The sequence below is a fragment of the Gavialis gangeticus genome, unplaced genomic scaffold, assembly GCF_001723915.1.
Source record: "Gavialis gangeticus isolate Ggan-Ray unplaced genomic scaffold, GavGan_comp1, whole genome shotgun sequence".
In the NCBI taxonomy this organism is placed as follows: Eukaryota; Metazoa; Chordata; order Crocodylia; family Gavialidae; genus Gavialis; species Gavialis gangeticus.
In genome coordinates this window covers 90,583,574-90,597,718 of record NW_017728992.1, presented here as the reverse complement: position 1 = coordinate 90,597,718, position 14,145 = coordinate 90,583,574, and the positions used below count along the sequence as shown (strand labels likewise).

Below are 14,145 nucleotides of genomic sequence, written 5' to 3'. Positions count from 1 at the left end.
TGGGGGGAAGGGGGGGGGGGCAGAGTCTGACAGGGAGCCCCATCAGTATTAATGGATTTCGCCACTCACAGGGATCTCCAGAATGGATCCCCCAGGCATGGCAAGGGTCTCCTGTACTTGAAGGTGTATGTATGTAGTGAGGCTTACTGCTTATGTGTACACATTGTTTGGTCCGCTGTAACCATTTCACCTGTCCACTTCTACCCTTCAGTTAGCAAAGCTAAATGACAATGATTTCTCCCTGAATAAAACAGGTGGTAAGTGATGGCTATTTAACTTCCACTTACCACGGAATAGAGTGAACAGATGAAAGTTACAGTTGCACCACGTTAAATTCCTCCCATTCCTCTTTTCAATCCATGCATTGTTTTGGCCAGTCACACCCTTACTGTATTCTTTGACTTTGTTCTGAAGTTCCCATTTATCAGTCCTTCAGTAGTATGACTGCAGTAGTGCAATTATGTGATAACCACCACTTAAGCACACATTCTCATTTTAATTTTTTCTCTGTTACATAGTAACTTCTCATCAGACTTGCACTACCTTTCAGCAAAACCAAAGATTTCTACTGCCTTAATAGGAGTTGGATTCTATCTAGTGGAATGATTTTTATAGTAAAGTAAATAAATGGTTTGAAAGTACTATAATGGAAAATATTTCTATTCAATTTGTTGTATAACAAGACACTAGATGGAGGAAGACAACAGTAAAGCCATAGTTGAAAACAAAACTGTAAGCAGCCACTATAAAAGATTGGTCTATGGCATTTGATGAAATGTAATTTGTGGATTCTATTTTAAAAAAGCCAAAACAACACAGAAGAAAAAGTTACCCCAACCGAAACCTCACAAGCAACATACTCAGCCAGCTCAGCTCTGAAACGCCAGTTCCTGCTGTTATCAGTCACTAAGAATTCCTGGAGTTGATAAAGATATTCTCTTCTTTTGTCAGGATGAAGAAGCTGAAAATAAAAATAAGACCGTTCAGCACAGTGCAGATTACAAGACTCAGTGTCAACAGATGGAAGGGCAGAAGGTAGGGTACAATGAACCCCTAGAGGTGTGAGCTTTTGTAGCCAACAACCTACTTCAGATGCTATCAGACCCATCAGCCAAAGCAGGTTGTTGCCTATAAAAGTTCATGCCTCTCTGACCGTTAGTCTAAAGTGCTACCTTGCCCTACCTTCTGCTGACTTCAGACTAATTACCTAACTACCTCTCTGATAATGAATGGACTGTGAGCAAGGTGTTTACTATATATCACAAAGCATCCACAGATCGAAAAATTATCCTTTAGCTGGAAATAAGTATAATGCCTATAGAACAAATTCTGCCACAAACCATAGTCACAGAAAATTAAGGTTGAAAGAGACCTCAGGAGGTCATCTAGTCCAACCTCCTGCTCAAAGCAGGATCATCCCCCAACTAGCTCATCCCAACCAAGGCTTTGTGTAGCCGGGTCTTAAAAACCTCCAAGAATGGAGAGTCCACCACCTCTCTAGGTAACCTGTTCCACAGTTTTACTACCCTCCTAGTGAGAAGTTTTTCCTAATATCTACCCTAAACTTCTCTTGCTGCAACTTCAGACCATTGCTCCTTATTCTGTTATCCACCACCACTAAGAACAGTCCATTTCCATACTAAAATCAATACAACTACATGGCATATTACGAGACAGAATTTACCCTGTATCTCCTTTTATTATGCAAAACATGTTAGTGCTTATTTTCAATCCATTGTAAGTTATGTATTTCAGATCTAAAGAATGGTGTTCAGTACAGATGTCTTTTAGAGGTTAAGAAGAAAAGCACAGAGCCTGATACCATGAGAAACTCAATTCAATTCAGTTACTCAGAAAGACAAAGTCAGAAAGAGAAGAGCATCACAAAGCTCTTGTAAGACTTGTTTTAATGTTAACCGGGCATTTGGTTGGATTCCTATAAGAAATCATAATTGCATGATCTATAGATATAAATTTACGAAGGCAAAACAAGCGTCAATAAGAGCATAATTTAAATTTTGCCCAAAGTCAAATGTGAGACCTACCTTCAGAAAATCGTGCAAATGCTTAAGTACACCTATCCTGACTTCGTCTAGGTCCTTTAAAAAACCATTGAAGACAGGAACCAAGTCTCCTGCTGTGAGCTGGTCTCCCAGGATGACTGCAAGTTCATGTATTGAGAAAGCTAATGTCCTTCGAACTTTCCACTGGGAGGGGGGCAAAAAAAAAAAGACAAATAACTATATTTGGGAGAATTTAACTTCAAGTTTAGAGCTTGTCTGCGTCATCTAGGATGATGCAGTACAAACCATTAAAAAGACAACACTCCCAAAAACAAAACACATGCATTTAAAAATAAAATAAGATTAAAAAGAGACATGAATGGGATGGTTCAAGGTGTATTTTTATTGCACCTGCCTATCAAGGACGGACACTTTAAAAGGGGAAAAAAAAGGTAAAAAAAGGGTTTGGATATAATTTTATTCTCAAGTCAAATGTCTCTTACACTTACAGAGCATTTTATAATTCCTAGATGCAAGTGCAAAACAGGAGTTGGGAAGTTTTATTACATGGGGGTGGGGGAGCATGACAATTCCAGGAATCTGACTTGAGAGAGAGACAAACAGACATGCTCAAAGACAGACAGTCAAAATGCCAATGATGGCATAATGAAGTGATAAGCCACAGATGTGCTAATGTAGGAGAAACAGTGGGTGAACAAATAGGAAGTAAACTGGTAGGCCAAGGTGTTAAACAGATTGGCTGAAGAAGGTCTAAGAAGACCCTCCAAAAACAAACACAGAACATAATATGGTTATCTGTACTGAGAATGACAAGGCAGGGTGGATAAAAATCAACTTTTTTTTTGAAAAAAATAAAAAAATTGGATTTTTTTTGTTTAAATCAGACTTTTTTTTTTTTACTTAATCATATTTATTTTTTGTTAAGATGCTTTTAAAAAATAAACATATATACTTTAAGATAAATTAAAGCTCAAAGACCTCATCATGGAATAGGGATTATAAATTCTAATTATATACCATTGAGACAGTATTTTCATGTAAGCTTTTTAGAAGTTTTATCAATAGTTCACAACAGGCAATGGACTATATTAGGGGCCTGATCTTATGGGGTTCCCAGAGGCTCCTCTACAGATTAGTAAAAAATTAAAGAAAACCACTCTACCCAGTGGGACTCAGCACTCAGTCTAGAAGATCCCATTTAGCATCTGTGATGGTTAGTTTCAGTTCTCAGTTCTCAAATTGTGGATTTGTCTACAGAAATTATACACAGACAAGGTTCTCTGGGTAGATGTCTTTTATTAGACTAACTAAATAGTTGGAAAAATTGTTCTTTGCAAGCTTTTGGGCACAAATGCCCTTCTTCAGGCACAGGGAGAGTTTACTGTCTCCAGAGATAACATCCTTGTTAACACCAGTATATGGAGATGAGAGATAACAGACCTGATTACCTACCCATCAGCCCTATTGTCTCTCTGCAAGTTTGTACACACAGTCAAGCCCCAGAGCCAAGCCCTTACCTTTCTCTAAAAGTACACAGTTTCAAGAAGTTAAATAAATAAAGGATATCAAACAACAAGAATGCATTACAGTAAAATCTGTTACGCAACATTTAAACTAACCAGAATACTTAATTAACCAGTATTTTAGCGGCAGGATGCACACGGCGTCATGCCGCACCACTTTGCTGCCTGCTGCGCTCCTCTGAGGGTACCCATGTAGGGTACCTGACTGTGCATGCCCTTCCCCCTGCTACAGCAGCCTGCAGCCAGGCTGCCCTAGCATTTGGGGTGGCTGACTATTATGGCATTTTTATCTGTATTTTATTTTATTCTTTATACAGTATATTATACTGTAACGTACTGTACACTAATTCTTTGAAAATTTCCACTACAAGAATGGCACGGTCTTCCTTGAGTATAACTCTCAGATAACTGGAATTTTTAGATAACTGGCACCCCCCATTCCCGACTCATGCCAGATAACAGAGATTTTACTGTATCTGCAGAAAATGACAATTAAATTGAGGCTTCCTGACCAGTGACTTAAATCATAATTTAGGCAGGTTTGATTTATATCAAATCCTCCCTGTGACAAGTTAAGTCTGCATAGAGATTTGGGCTAGTTCTAACCCCTTTCTTTAACTCAAAAGAAGGTAATATAATGAGAAATCTAGGGGGATAAGAGAGCCAAGAAAGACAGGTTCTAGGTCATTCGAATTACAACAATACTGAATCTTAAAGCCTGCTCTCTGGGTTCTGTAATTTACAAAGCAAAAAAGGAGAGAACATATTCTACCATACTCTGGAGTGGTGTAAAGAGACTTACAAAGACTTTCCTATTAGGCAGCCAACATGTTATTTCCACAAACTGTAACAAATATTCCATCTCAAGGAACAGAACAAGCATGCTATTTTGCTCAATTAAGAACCATGAGGGCTTACAGTTTCTACATGGCTGTATTTTGGAGGAAAAAAACCAAGGCATTGCTCTATTGAACAAAGTTATTTACCACCAATATGCTTTGAGAAGTTTTGTCCATATGCATATTTCAGCATGTGCACATAAGCATATAAGCTTAAACCATTTTTATTTTTACATTAGCAGTATGCATACACAGTAAGAGAATACTTGACCTGCACTGGAATGGTAACTTCCATGCACAGGGAACAGAGGGATACTAGTCATGCCTGCATGCTTCTGTATCTGGTAGCAACACAAGTGTACATAACCATGGCCTAGGGCCAGGTACAAAAGTCATGACTTAATGTAGTCCTCAACCTGCATGATGAGATCTCACAAGGACTAGAATTAGTTTCAAGGAATTAGACTGGGTCTGGCTAGAGTCTAGAGTGGCCCATATAAAATCCAGTGTCTGAAATGGGGCTAGGTTCTACTTCTGGATGTTCATCATGAGACACCATGGTGTGGAACAAGTGCAAAAAATATATTAGAGATACTTTGTCGCATGCTGAGCAGACCTGCCTTTCACTAACCTGTTGTCTAGGTAAAGAAAAATCACAACATGTTCCTTCTTAGGTAGGTGACCACCAACCACAAAGACCTTAAAGACTTCTGGGATCATCAAGAGTCCATACAAGTGAACTTCATATCAGTAGTAATAGGCACTGCCTTCTATGAACTTAAGTCATTTTCTGCATGAGCATATGATGGAGATTTGAAAGCAGAGACCATGAAAGTTAAGGGATCTAAACCAGGACCCCAGTTCCAGGGAGGGTATTAGATAAGCTAGCATAACCATCTTGAGCTTGAATTTATGGAAGAAATTAAGCTTTAAGCCCAAAATAGGCACCATCATCCTTTTCTTTTGGGACCAGAAAGTAATCTCTGTGCTCTAAAGGAACTTTTTCTATGTCCTCAAAGGTAAGAGGAAGGAGGATTCTTGCGGAGATAAAAATCTCATAATAATTTGCCTCTGAAAATGACCTGTTCTAGGGAGTTGCCCCCTTTAGTGTGGGGGTCTATGGGAAGAAAGCAAGCCAAGGTGTGCAAGGTTGGTCTAGAGGTCCAGTGTTCCGCTCTGTAAAGCATTCCAGTGCCAAGCTCATGTGTAAAAGGTGGCTGTCCTGGGAACTAGCCTGTCATTCTTGGAGCTGAAAGGGAAAGTGACACACAAGGAAATCTCAGTTGGTGTAGACTGACCAGGGATCAGGGATGGTTCCCTAACTGTAACAGGAACTATAGCCAAAATATTTGGGATCAGTCAGTTGAAGAAGAGCACCACGGAGCATGAGCCAGGCTAGACAGCAAGGTTGTTTGAGGCAGTTAAACAAAGAAGCTGCATTAAGAGATTTCAGAGCTGATGGATGGTACAGAGTTTAAAAAGGCTGGGGAACAACTGATGTTGTTGCTGAAACCTTGAAAGTCAGGGTAGAAGACAGGGCTAGAGCGTCAGCTTTGATGACTACATGCCACAGAGAAGTTAAATCATGCTTCAGATGCTTGTCCTTTGGTTTCCTAGGCACTTGAGGAAACTATCTCCAGAACTAGGCTGTGACTTGGGTGTTAAAGAAGCTTCTGAGCCTCAGTGGGATCCACATAAGGACTGCTGCCGGGGCCGGGACAAATGTCCCCCTGCCCTGGCAGCAGGGATCTCCTAGGCTGTGAAATCATAGCTGGAGGTGAGAAATACCTTCTCAAAGAACCACAGGACAGCGATCTCCCCCTGGAGCCTTCAGTGGGCCTGCACGTGCTGGATAACTTCTCTGGCACTAATGCCAAGGATGATCTTCTTGAAATAGAATTTGAATCCACTAAAGATCTGCACTCAACCCAGTCCTGAGCAACAGGGTCAGAAGGCAACTCCATAAATTCATCCAGGATATGAACGCAGAGTCCTTTTGAGCCTGAGAAGTGAAATATTTGCAAAGAAAACACTTCCAAGGTATAAGGGACTTCCCTACACAAGAAAGGTGCTAAGGCAGTCGTACTCCTGTTGCACAAGAAATATATGTTGAAATCACTTGATCAGAGCAAACCATGCTGATTGTAACGGAGAAGTGTGATCAGAGTGAGGAGAAAAATGGAACTGCACTCAGCTAGAAAAGCCAAGTAACATAGTCCAGGAGAGTCTCAGGTATTGTGGAGGGGTGAGGGTAAGGTGGGTAACAACACCGGACACAAAGACCAGAATTAGAAAGGTACAAAATACTTTCTGACGTGTAAAAAGATAAATACATTCAAAAGGATGATTGTAGGGAAAGCATGCAGTCTGGAACAAACTACAGAAGCTCTGTCTTGAGCCAAGGTGGCTCAGGGGAAACAGAAAGCTCACTATTATCTTATGAACTCTGCTTGAAGCATGGGGATGTGAAAGGTATGTGTGGTAGTATGAGATAAACTAGGGTAAAAAAAAATTTCTGACCTTGAGTTCTAAAGGCACATATGCAACATATGCATTCATAGCAGGCTGTACACTTGTAGGAGAGTACTTTTTTAAAACACTTTGCAAGTACCATCTATAGTTTTAAAGCAATTTATAATTACACATACTTAACCCTAATTCATTGATGCAATTTTAGTTCATATTATACGTGCAGCAGACTCAACATATAATGTGTGTGGAAGATTCAAGACAGCTCTACACTGATTCAACTTTACTCATAGTAAGAGTACCACTTATTAAAATTACTAAACATCAGTGCTAAATACGGAAGCTAGGCATTAAAAAAAATGCCAACACTACAAAAACACTGTAATATAAGTTTACATGCAGTTTATTTTCAAAGTTTCTGAGTTAAAAGGACTTACTTACCTGCATGTCAGATGCTAATGTCTCATAGGTGTCTTTCAAACAGTGCCAGTTCTGCCTACCTAAAGTAAGTGCCACACCCGGAAGACTGTAAGCACAATGTTTAGCAATCTCAGTATCAACTGTTTGTGCACGAGAGGGATCTGTCATGGATAAATACTGATCTAGCAAGGCTTGAGGTACAACATCCTAGAATGAGAGCAGAATTTAAATTTCTACAAGGTTCCAGTTACATACATAAAAAGTATGCATGCGTGTTCTTAAAAGGATAATTTTTATCACCTATGTAATACTGTTAAAACTACTTATAGATTAAGAATGCAAATAAATGTTTTAATTCATAAAAGATTATATATTGTATATTAAAAACATACAACATTTTAAAAATATTTTCTTAAAATACTATCAATCCAGAAAAATGACTGAAAACAGAGGATTATTCTCTGAACATACACGCACATTATAGATGAATAAGTTTGTCTATTTGCCAAAAAGTCAAAATTGTTCATGTGCATGTGTATGGGAGTGGGGAAAAGGAGGGAGCGGGGGGGGAAGAATTTCAACATGCTGTAGTAACTTCAGAAAAAAAAATAAGAGAGCATCTGTTAAATTGGCATGATGCTTGCTAATATCACGTCATGGTATGAATCAATAATACTTTTGCTAAACCTATGCAGTATCCTTTTTTCAGAGCACCATAAAGACAATACTACAAATTCACATTACCTTGCAATACCAGGCAAGCCTGGTATATGCTTTTACAGCTTGGCAGAAAATAACCCAAAACACCTAGTTTTCACAAGCAGCTTCAATGACAAAAATTCAACCAGCATTATATGTAATTAACAGAAAAACATGCAGCAAATCACTGGCAGAGAAAAGAAAAACAGCCTTTACTACCAACTATATAAAAATTATACTACCTCCCAGACCTCTTCTACTCTCATTTTTAAACTGGAATAGACACTTACCTCTAGAGGTATTCAAGAAAGATTATATCGTGACTTACCGAAAAGTTTTTTACATCCTCTGAAAACTGCAAAATATACCCATGGGACTACACAGGTTAAGACTGTTCAAACAATACCACTTCCACTTTTTAGATGCATAATGAAAAAACATCCTTTACCTGTACTTTGGATTTTCTTTCCTCTTCAGGGCTAAAGCTGCTATTGGTACTCAAGTCTGAATCATTATGAATATATGGGAGAGTGGAACCCATGCTCTGTGTATACGAGAGAGGACAAAGATCACTTACAAAAAGGGATGTTCAAGGTTTATACAAACTGAAATTATCACAAAGCTTCACACTTTAGCGGGGAGGAGAGGGAATTGCTTCAGGATTCCAGCTATGCATTTTTTGTAGCAAAAGGATTTAATAAAATGTTGCTATGTATTTATATCAGAAAAATCAAACAAATATGTCTTGTACTTAGAGTGAATGATGAGAAAGGTTTCTGATAGTCCTGGGTTGCTGGGAGCATTCACTCCAGTCCCAAACCAGTTCTCCTAGGAAAATGCCATCTCCACAATTAAGATAAAACCTAGTTGCGTGGTAGAGTTCCAGCATGCTAACAATCTTCATAACCTAGGCCCAAGGTATGGAGCACCCTGAAGACAAGGACTGAGATCTTGAGCCAGATTCAAAATTCTATGGGAAGTGAAAGACATTTGATACACTCATGGTAGCTGGCATCATGTCTACCATTAACACAGCTTTCTGAGTTTTCCCAATTCCCGAAGGCTTTTATTTGCCTAGATAGAAAGCATTTATGTAGTCTAGGGAAGCAACAAATGTATGCACAATCAACAGCTGGGTCACTGTTCACCAGAATGGGATGAATCTCCTAGTTAATCAAAAGACTGTGCAAACAACAGTGCAATGCAAGTTCTCAGTGTTCACAAGGAATAATCCAAGAGTATTCCTAAACTATGGACTGAATAGACCAACTGTGCATCCATAACCTCAAACACAGAAACTTAAAATATGTCTACAAATTCTTTCAAATGCTTTCTTCTTCCCACCACCATTATCTGTTTTCAGCTTCATCCAGCTATTTTTCTTCCATGAGCTCATTTAATCCAAACTCAGGTTCATGATTCACAAGATAAAACCAGAGAAGTTAAATAGGAATCCATACCATCTAGCAAGAGGTACTTTATGTTTTAAAGTATGCCTTGAACCCTAAAAGGTTGAGAACCACTGAACATGGTACTGCTAGAACTGGTAGCATGTAGATGTTGAAAAGGACCAGAGACAAAATTGATTCTCATGGATGCCACAACTGGTGTGGGGAGTAGAAATTTGAGTAGAAATCTAAATAGCATACAATAAAACCTCAGCAGCATTGCAATCTGCTGCACAGGGCCTTGGCCAACCAGCTAGCTACCTACCAGCTTGATATTTTAAAAAAGCCTTCTTCAAAAAACCTGACCAGACACCTGTAGCAGCACAAATTCTGGCTGTTTCAGAACACAATTATACTGGGTGGGGGTGGGGAAGGGGAAGGAATGAGAAAAGCAGAAACAAGTAAAAATTTAGAAATTATGTTTCATGGTAGTATCATCCCATACACACTAGAACAGCACTCTCAACCTGTGGGTTGTAAGAATATATGAAAAGGTCACAAACAAACTTTAAAAATGGATTCTCCTTTAAAGGAGAAAAACACAGGAAACCGTGGCTTTTCCCTTGCAGGCTGGCAAAGTTCCTGCCTATAAGGGGCTGCTTGGAGCTACCCATGCCCACACTGCGGGGCTGGGGTCTGGAGGCAGTGGGCAGCGGGTCAAGAGTGAGAGGCACTGGGTCAGCACTGGCCATTGATGTTTACAAATTGGTCCTGATACAAAAAAAGGTTGAGAACCACTGCTCCCACAGGGCCTCAGGATCCGATTATCTCCTGTACAGAACAGTACAGTATGCTACTGCTGGATGCAATAAAACAAAGGGTCTCTTTTTCAAAAAAAAAAAAAAAAAAAGGATCTGCTAACATTAAAAAGAGCTTTTTGCCTCTGATAAGACTATTTCACTGCAGAAAAACGAAAGCCACACTGAATTGCCTCAAAATGGTAAAACAACAGAAGTGAGGTTTAGACTTAAGGAATCCAGTGACTGTTACACACAAATAAAGAACGCTGGAGAATAAACTTAATGCAACAGGCAGAGCTGCAAAATCAGCAGACAAACAACTCGGCATCATGTCAGCATTAGATGTAAAGAGTTACACCTCAAAACAGTGCAAAATTCAGATCTTACTGGTGCTCTAAACTGAGCTGGCTGACTCATCTAAAAAACACACAGGTATGTTTCTTACCTCAACAGTGTCACTAATCAAAGGCACAGTATCATCCTGAATTAGTTTACTATTTAGTTGGTCTTTGACATCCAGGTCATTTTGTGAGTACATTTCTTTGCCAATTCCTGCTGATGTTTCTTCCTGAGGGTCAAGACTGGATGCTCGGAGTGCAGCTGAGAGGACTTCTACTTGTGCTATACAAAAAAATACATTAACTGCTTCACAAAGAATTGTTCACACAGCTAGCAATGGCAAATGCAGAGCAAATCTCTGAGAATTTTATTTTTGATTTGTGAAATAGACAGAGGGAAATTGAAAACTTCCCAATCAGATAACCTGTGGAAAGTCCCAGGTTATCTGATTCCATCCTACAGGAAGCTGGAAAGATGAGACGGTCACATGCTGGACCTGCCTACACCTCAAAAGATAAAACAGAACTGAGAAAGGAGAGTAACTATCCCTGATGCAGGAAACCCAGACGGGATTAACTGCTGCCAGGACAGTATCTGTTCAGAACCTTTTAAATAAAGGTAAGATAAATAAAAACGTGACAAGCAACTCCAAGGCTAGGTACTACCTTAGCAATAGGCAAAACACTATTTTATTGGCAGCTTTCATGGAATGACAACTGCCAGTAAGGAGTAGGAGTACCCTGACTCTTTAGATTTTAATTATGTAGATTGGTGAAAAACTAAAAACTGCTAAAAACTAAAAACTCTGTAGGGGCTCAGAGAAAATAATCCTAAGAACAAAATGGGCAGGGTATAAATGTACGAGCAGTATAAAGCTGCATCCCTCTATACCAGGAGTGTCAAACACGGCCTGTGGGCTGGACCTAGTGCACAGACCCTCTTTGTCTGACCCACTGAACTACTAGTAGGCACGGGAAGTTGAGGTGCATGGCCTGCAACAGAATCCAGAGCCCTTTGGCCATGCTGGGCATGGCCATCAGCAGTGAGCCTGGCTTGCTGTCACCAGCCCTGGACTCCTTGCCACTGCTGCTGACACCCACTGCTGCCACAGTGGCCACTGCAACAGAAATAATGCCATAGTCTGGAGGCAGCCCATAATCCAGACCCCACCTGGGCCCCATGTGACTGACACCCCTACTGTATACAGGACACTACCATTTCCACCCCCTCAAAAGGTCTCCCAAATACCCTATTTTCTCACATACTACATGCCCCTAAATGAGATATGCACCTTGTTTTGGGGAAGGAAGACTGAAGAAAAACAGATTTTTTCAGTTATACCTGCACAGAGCTGAGTGGAGCCTATTCTTCCACTCACTCGCCCTCCCTTTCCTGAATAACCAGAAGCCAAACCCCTAGCTATTGCTGAAAACTGATCTCAATAGTTGCCATGATTTTGAAAAGGACTAAAATCTCCAAAGCCGTGAAATGGGAGGAGGGTAGGGGTGCACCGATAGAAATTTTTGAGGCCAATACCGATACCCAATTTTTAAGGAGGCGTATTGGCTAATACCAATCCGATTTCCAATACCAGCCCAGCAGCTTGAAGAGTAGTGTCCAACTGGTAAGTCTGTTGTGTGGGAAGGGGAGTGTGGGGGGGCAGATCAAGGCCCTAGTGGTGAGGGAGGGAGTGGGCCTTGTCCCAGCCCCTGCCCCAGCCCCATTCCCTCCCTCACCACAGGGCCTTGATCTGCTCCCCCTTCCACCACAACAGACTTACCAGCTGGGCACTGCTCGCCGCCTACGTGCTGCACTGCAGCTGAGCCTGCATGGGCCATTTATTGGTCAAACTATTGGCCATATCAGGCCAATTTTCAATACAGACAATTTTCTTTATATCGGTGCTGATCCAATATTGGACCAATGTATCAGTGCACTTCTAGAGGAGAGAGACCAGAAATAGCTAAACAAACAGCAAAATGGCTGAAGAAAGGTTAGCGACTAGTGAAACAAAGACCATTAAAAAGAAAAGGCAACTGTTAACACCTGCTGACAGAAGACCAATGAGCCATTAAGTCAACTGCCTTCTGCAGCTGCCAGAATTGAAATACCACTGCTGCTGACAGGAAGGAGATTTTGGAGCAGGAATCAAAGTGAGGTGTTTCTGTTCTAAGCAAAAAAACAGCTTTCCCGCTTATGGCACACATCCCAATTTTGGGAGGGCTTGTTTTTGTGGAAAAGGGTATGTGGTATGCAAGAAAATATGGTACTACACTCATTCTGAATAAAACACAAGAATTCTCTCTTACTCAAAATTTCCTTCTTGGAATTTCAGTCGTTTCCCTGTGGATTTACTCTGACAAGTAAAGCTGACAGGATCTGTTTGCATTGCCGAAGCAAACTGCCAAGTTTTTTTAATGTTCATTAAAACCATAACTTGGCACAATGCCGGTTACTAAAATACACTATTGTAAGAGAGTGACATGGGGAAAATGTATACCACCATGAGTTAAGATTAGACTTGAGCTGCAATCTTATGCCTGGAATGGCCTGTAGATTGGGCAAGATGAGCAGAAGCAAAATCAGTAAAGAAAGTGGATTTGATCTTTATGTAGCACGGCCAGTTCTGCAATCAACATCTAATAAAATACCTGAATTAAAGATTTACAGTAAAATCATTGAAATCCAAAAGTGAAGGGAAGCCCACTGCAAGTTAGCAAGTAAAAAACATAAGTAATACTTCACAAACAAAATAAAAACATGTACTTTAGAAAACATAGCTTCGTTTTAATTAATATTATAGACCATACTATATTGTTAAATATTCTTTTCTACCCTTTGTTTTGTAAAATTAATAAAGCCTTGATAATAGGAAACAAGCTCAGTATAATGTACACTAGTTACTTCTTTAAAGAACAGTAAAAGGAGAAGCCCATATTTTTAAGGACAAGTACAGCTGCATGGATCAGCAAGAAGAAAATCAGCAAAATTCTACTAAATTAAGTAGGAAGGGAAAGGAATGTTACCTTAGGGCCCTTCTCACCTGACTACTTGGAATGAAATGCCATTTCAGATTTCCAAGAGATTTTATTCTTGTGAGAAAAAGAAACTGGAGAAATAAACTGAACTTTTATCCTTATGCAGATGTGGAACTCACCGCTTCCTTATAAACTAGAACCAATTTAAGTGCAGGTCTTATATCTTCAACTGAGTGGTAATATATCAGTTTACTGCAGGGATGGGCAATTATTTCGGGTGGAGGGCCAGTTAACGAGATTTGGCGAGCTTTCGAGGGCTGCATGGGTAGCCCTGACCCCTGACAGTTGCCCTGCCCCTTGGTTGCTATCTTGGGACCAAAAATCCTACCCCTAACCCCTGACTTCTGCCATTGGAAGTCCCTCCCCTTGCCCACTGGAAATACTCCTTTCAGGAGGGATGGGGGGATGCCATCTTAGAAGGAGAAAAACCCCAAATCATACACTAAATTCAAGTGTCTACTATAACATATTTTAATTTTATTACAAAAAGTATTTCCTGCCATGATTTGTGGTTGCGTAACATGTACAGAGGTGATCGCATAACAACTCAAAAAATAAATTCTTAGTCTTGTATGTTGAGGGGGGTGTATGCATGGGGGGGGGGGG

General features: G+C 40.2%; 1 protein-coding gene across 1 annotated transcript in view; it reads right to left on the bottom strand.

Annotated features, from left to right (window-relative positions):
• The window catches only part of PPP4R1 (protein phosphatase 4 regulatory subunit 1), a 72,816-nt gene that overhangs the window by 5,533 nt on the left and 53,138 nt on the right, over positions 1-14,145 (bottom strand). Inside the window, exons 11-15 of the mRNA XM_019525380.1 lie at positions 10,608-10,783; positions 8,423-8,518; positions 7,297-7,482; positions 2,046-2,207; positions 861-961 (exon numbers count right to left, since the gene is read on the bottom strand). Coding sequence (XP_019380925.1) covers positions 861-961; positions 2,046-2,207; positions 7,297-7,482; positions 8,423-8,518; positions 10,608-10,783 — 721 coding nt within the window. The remainder of the gene's footprint in view (positions 1-860; positions 962-2,045; positions 2,208-7,296; positions 7,483-8,422; positions 8,519-10,607; positions 10,784-14,145) is intronic.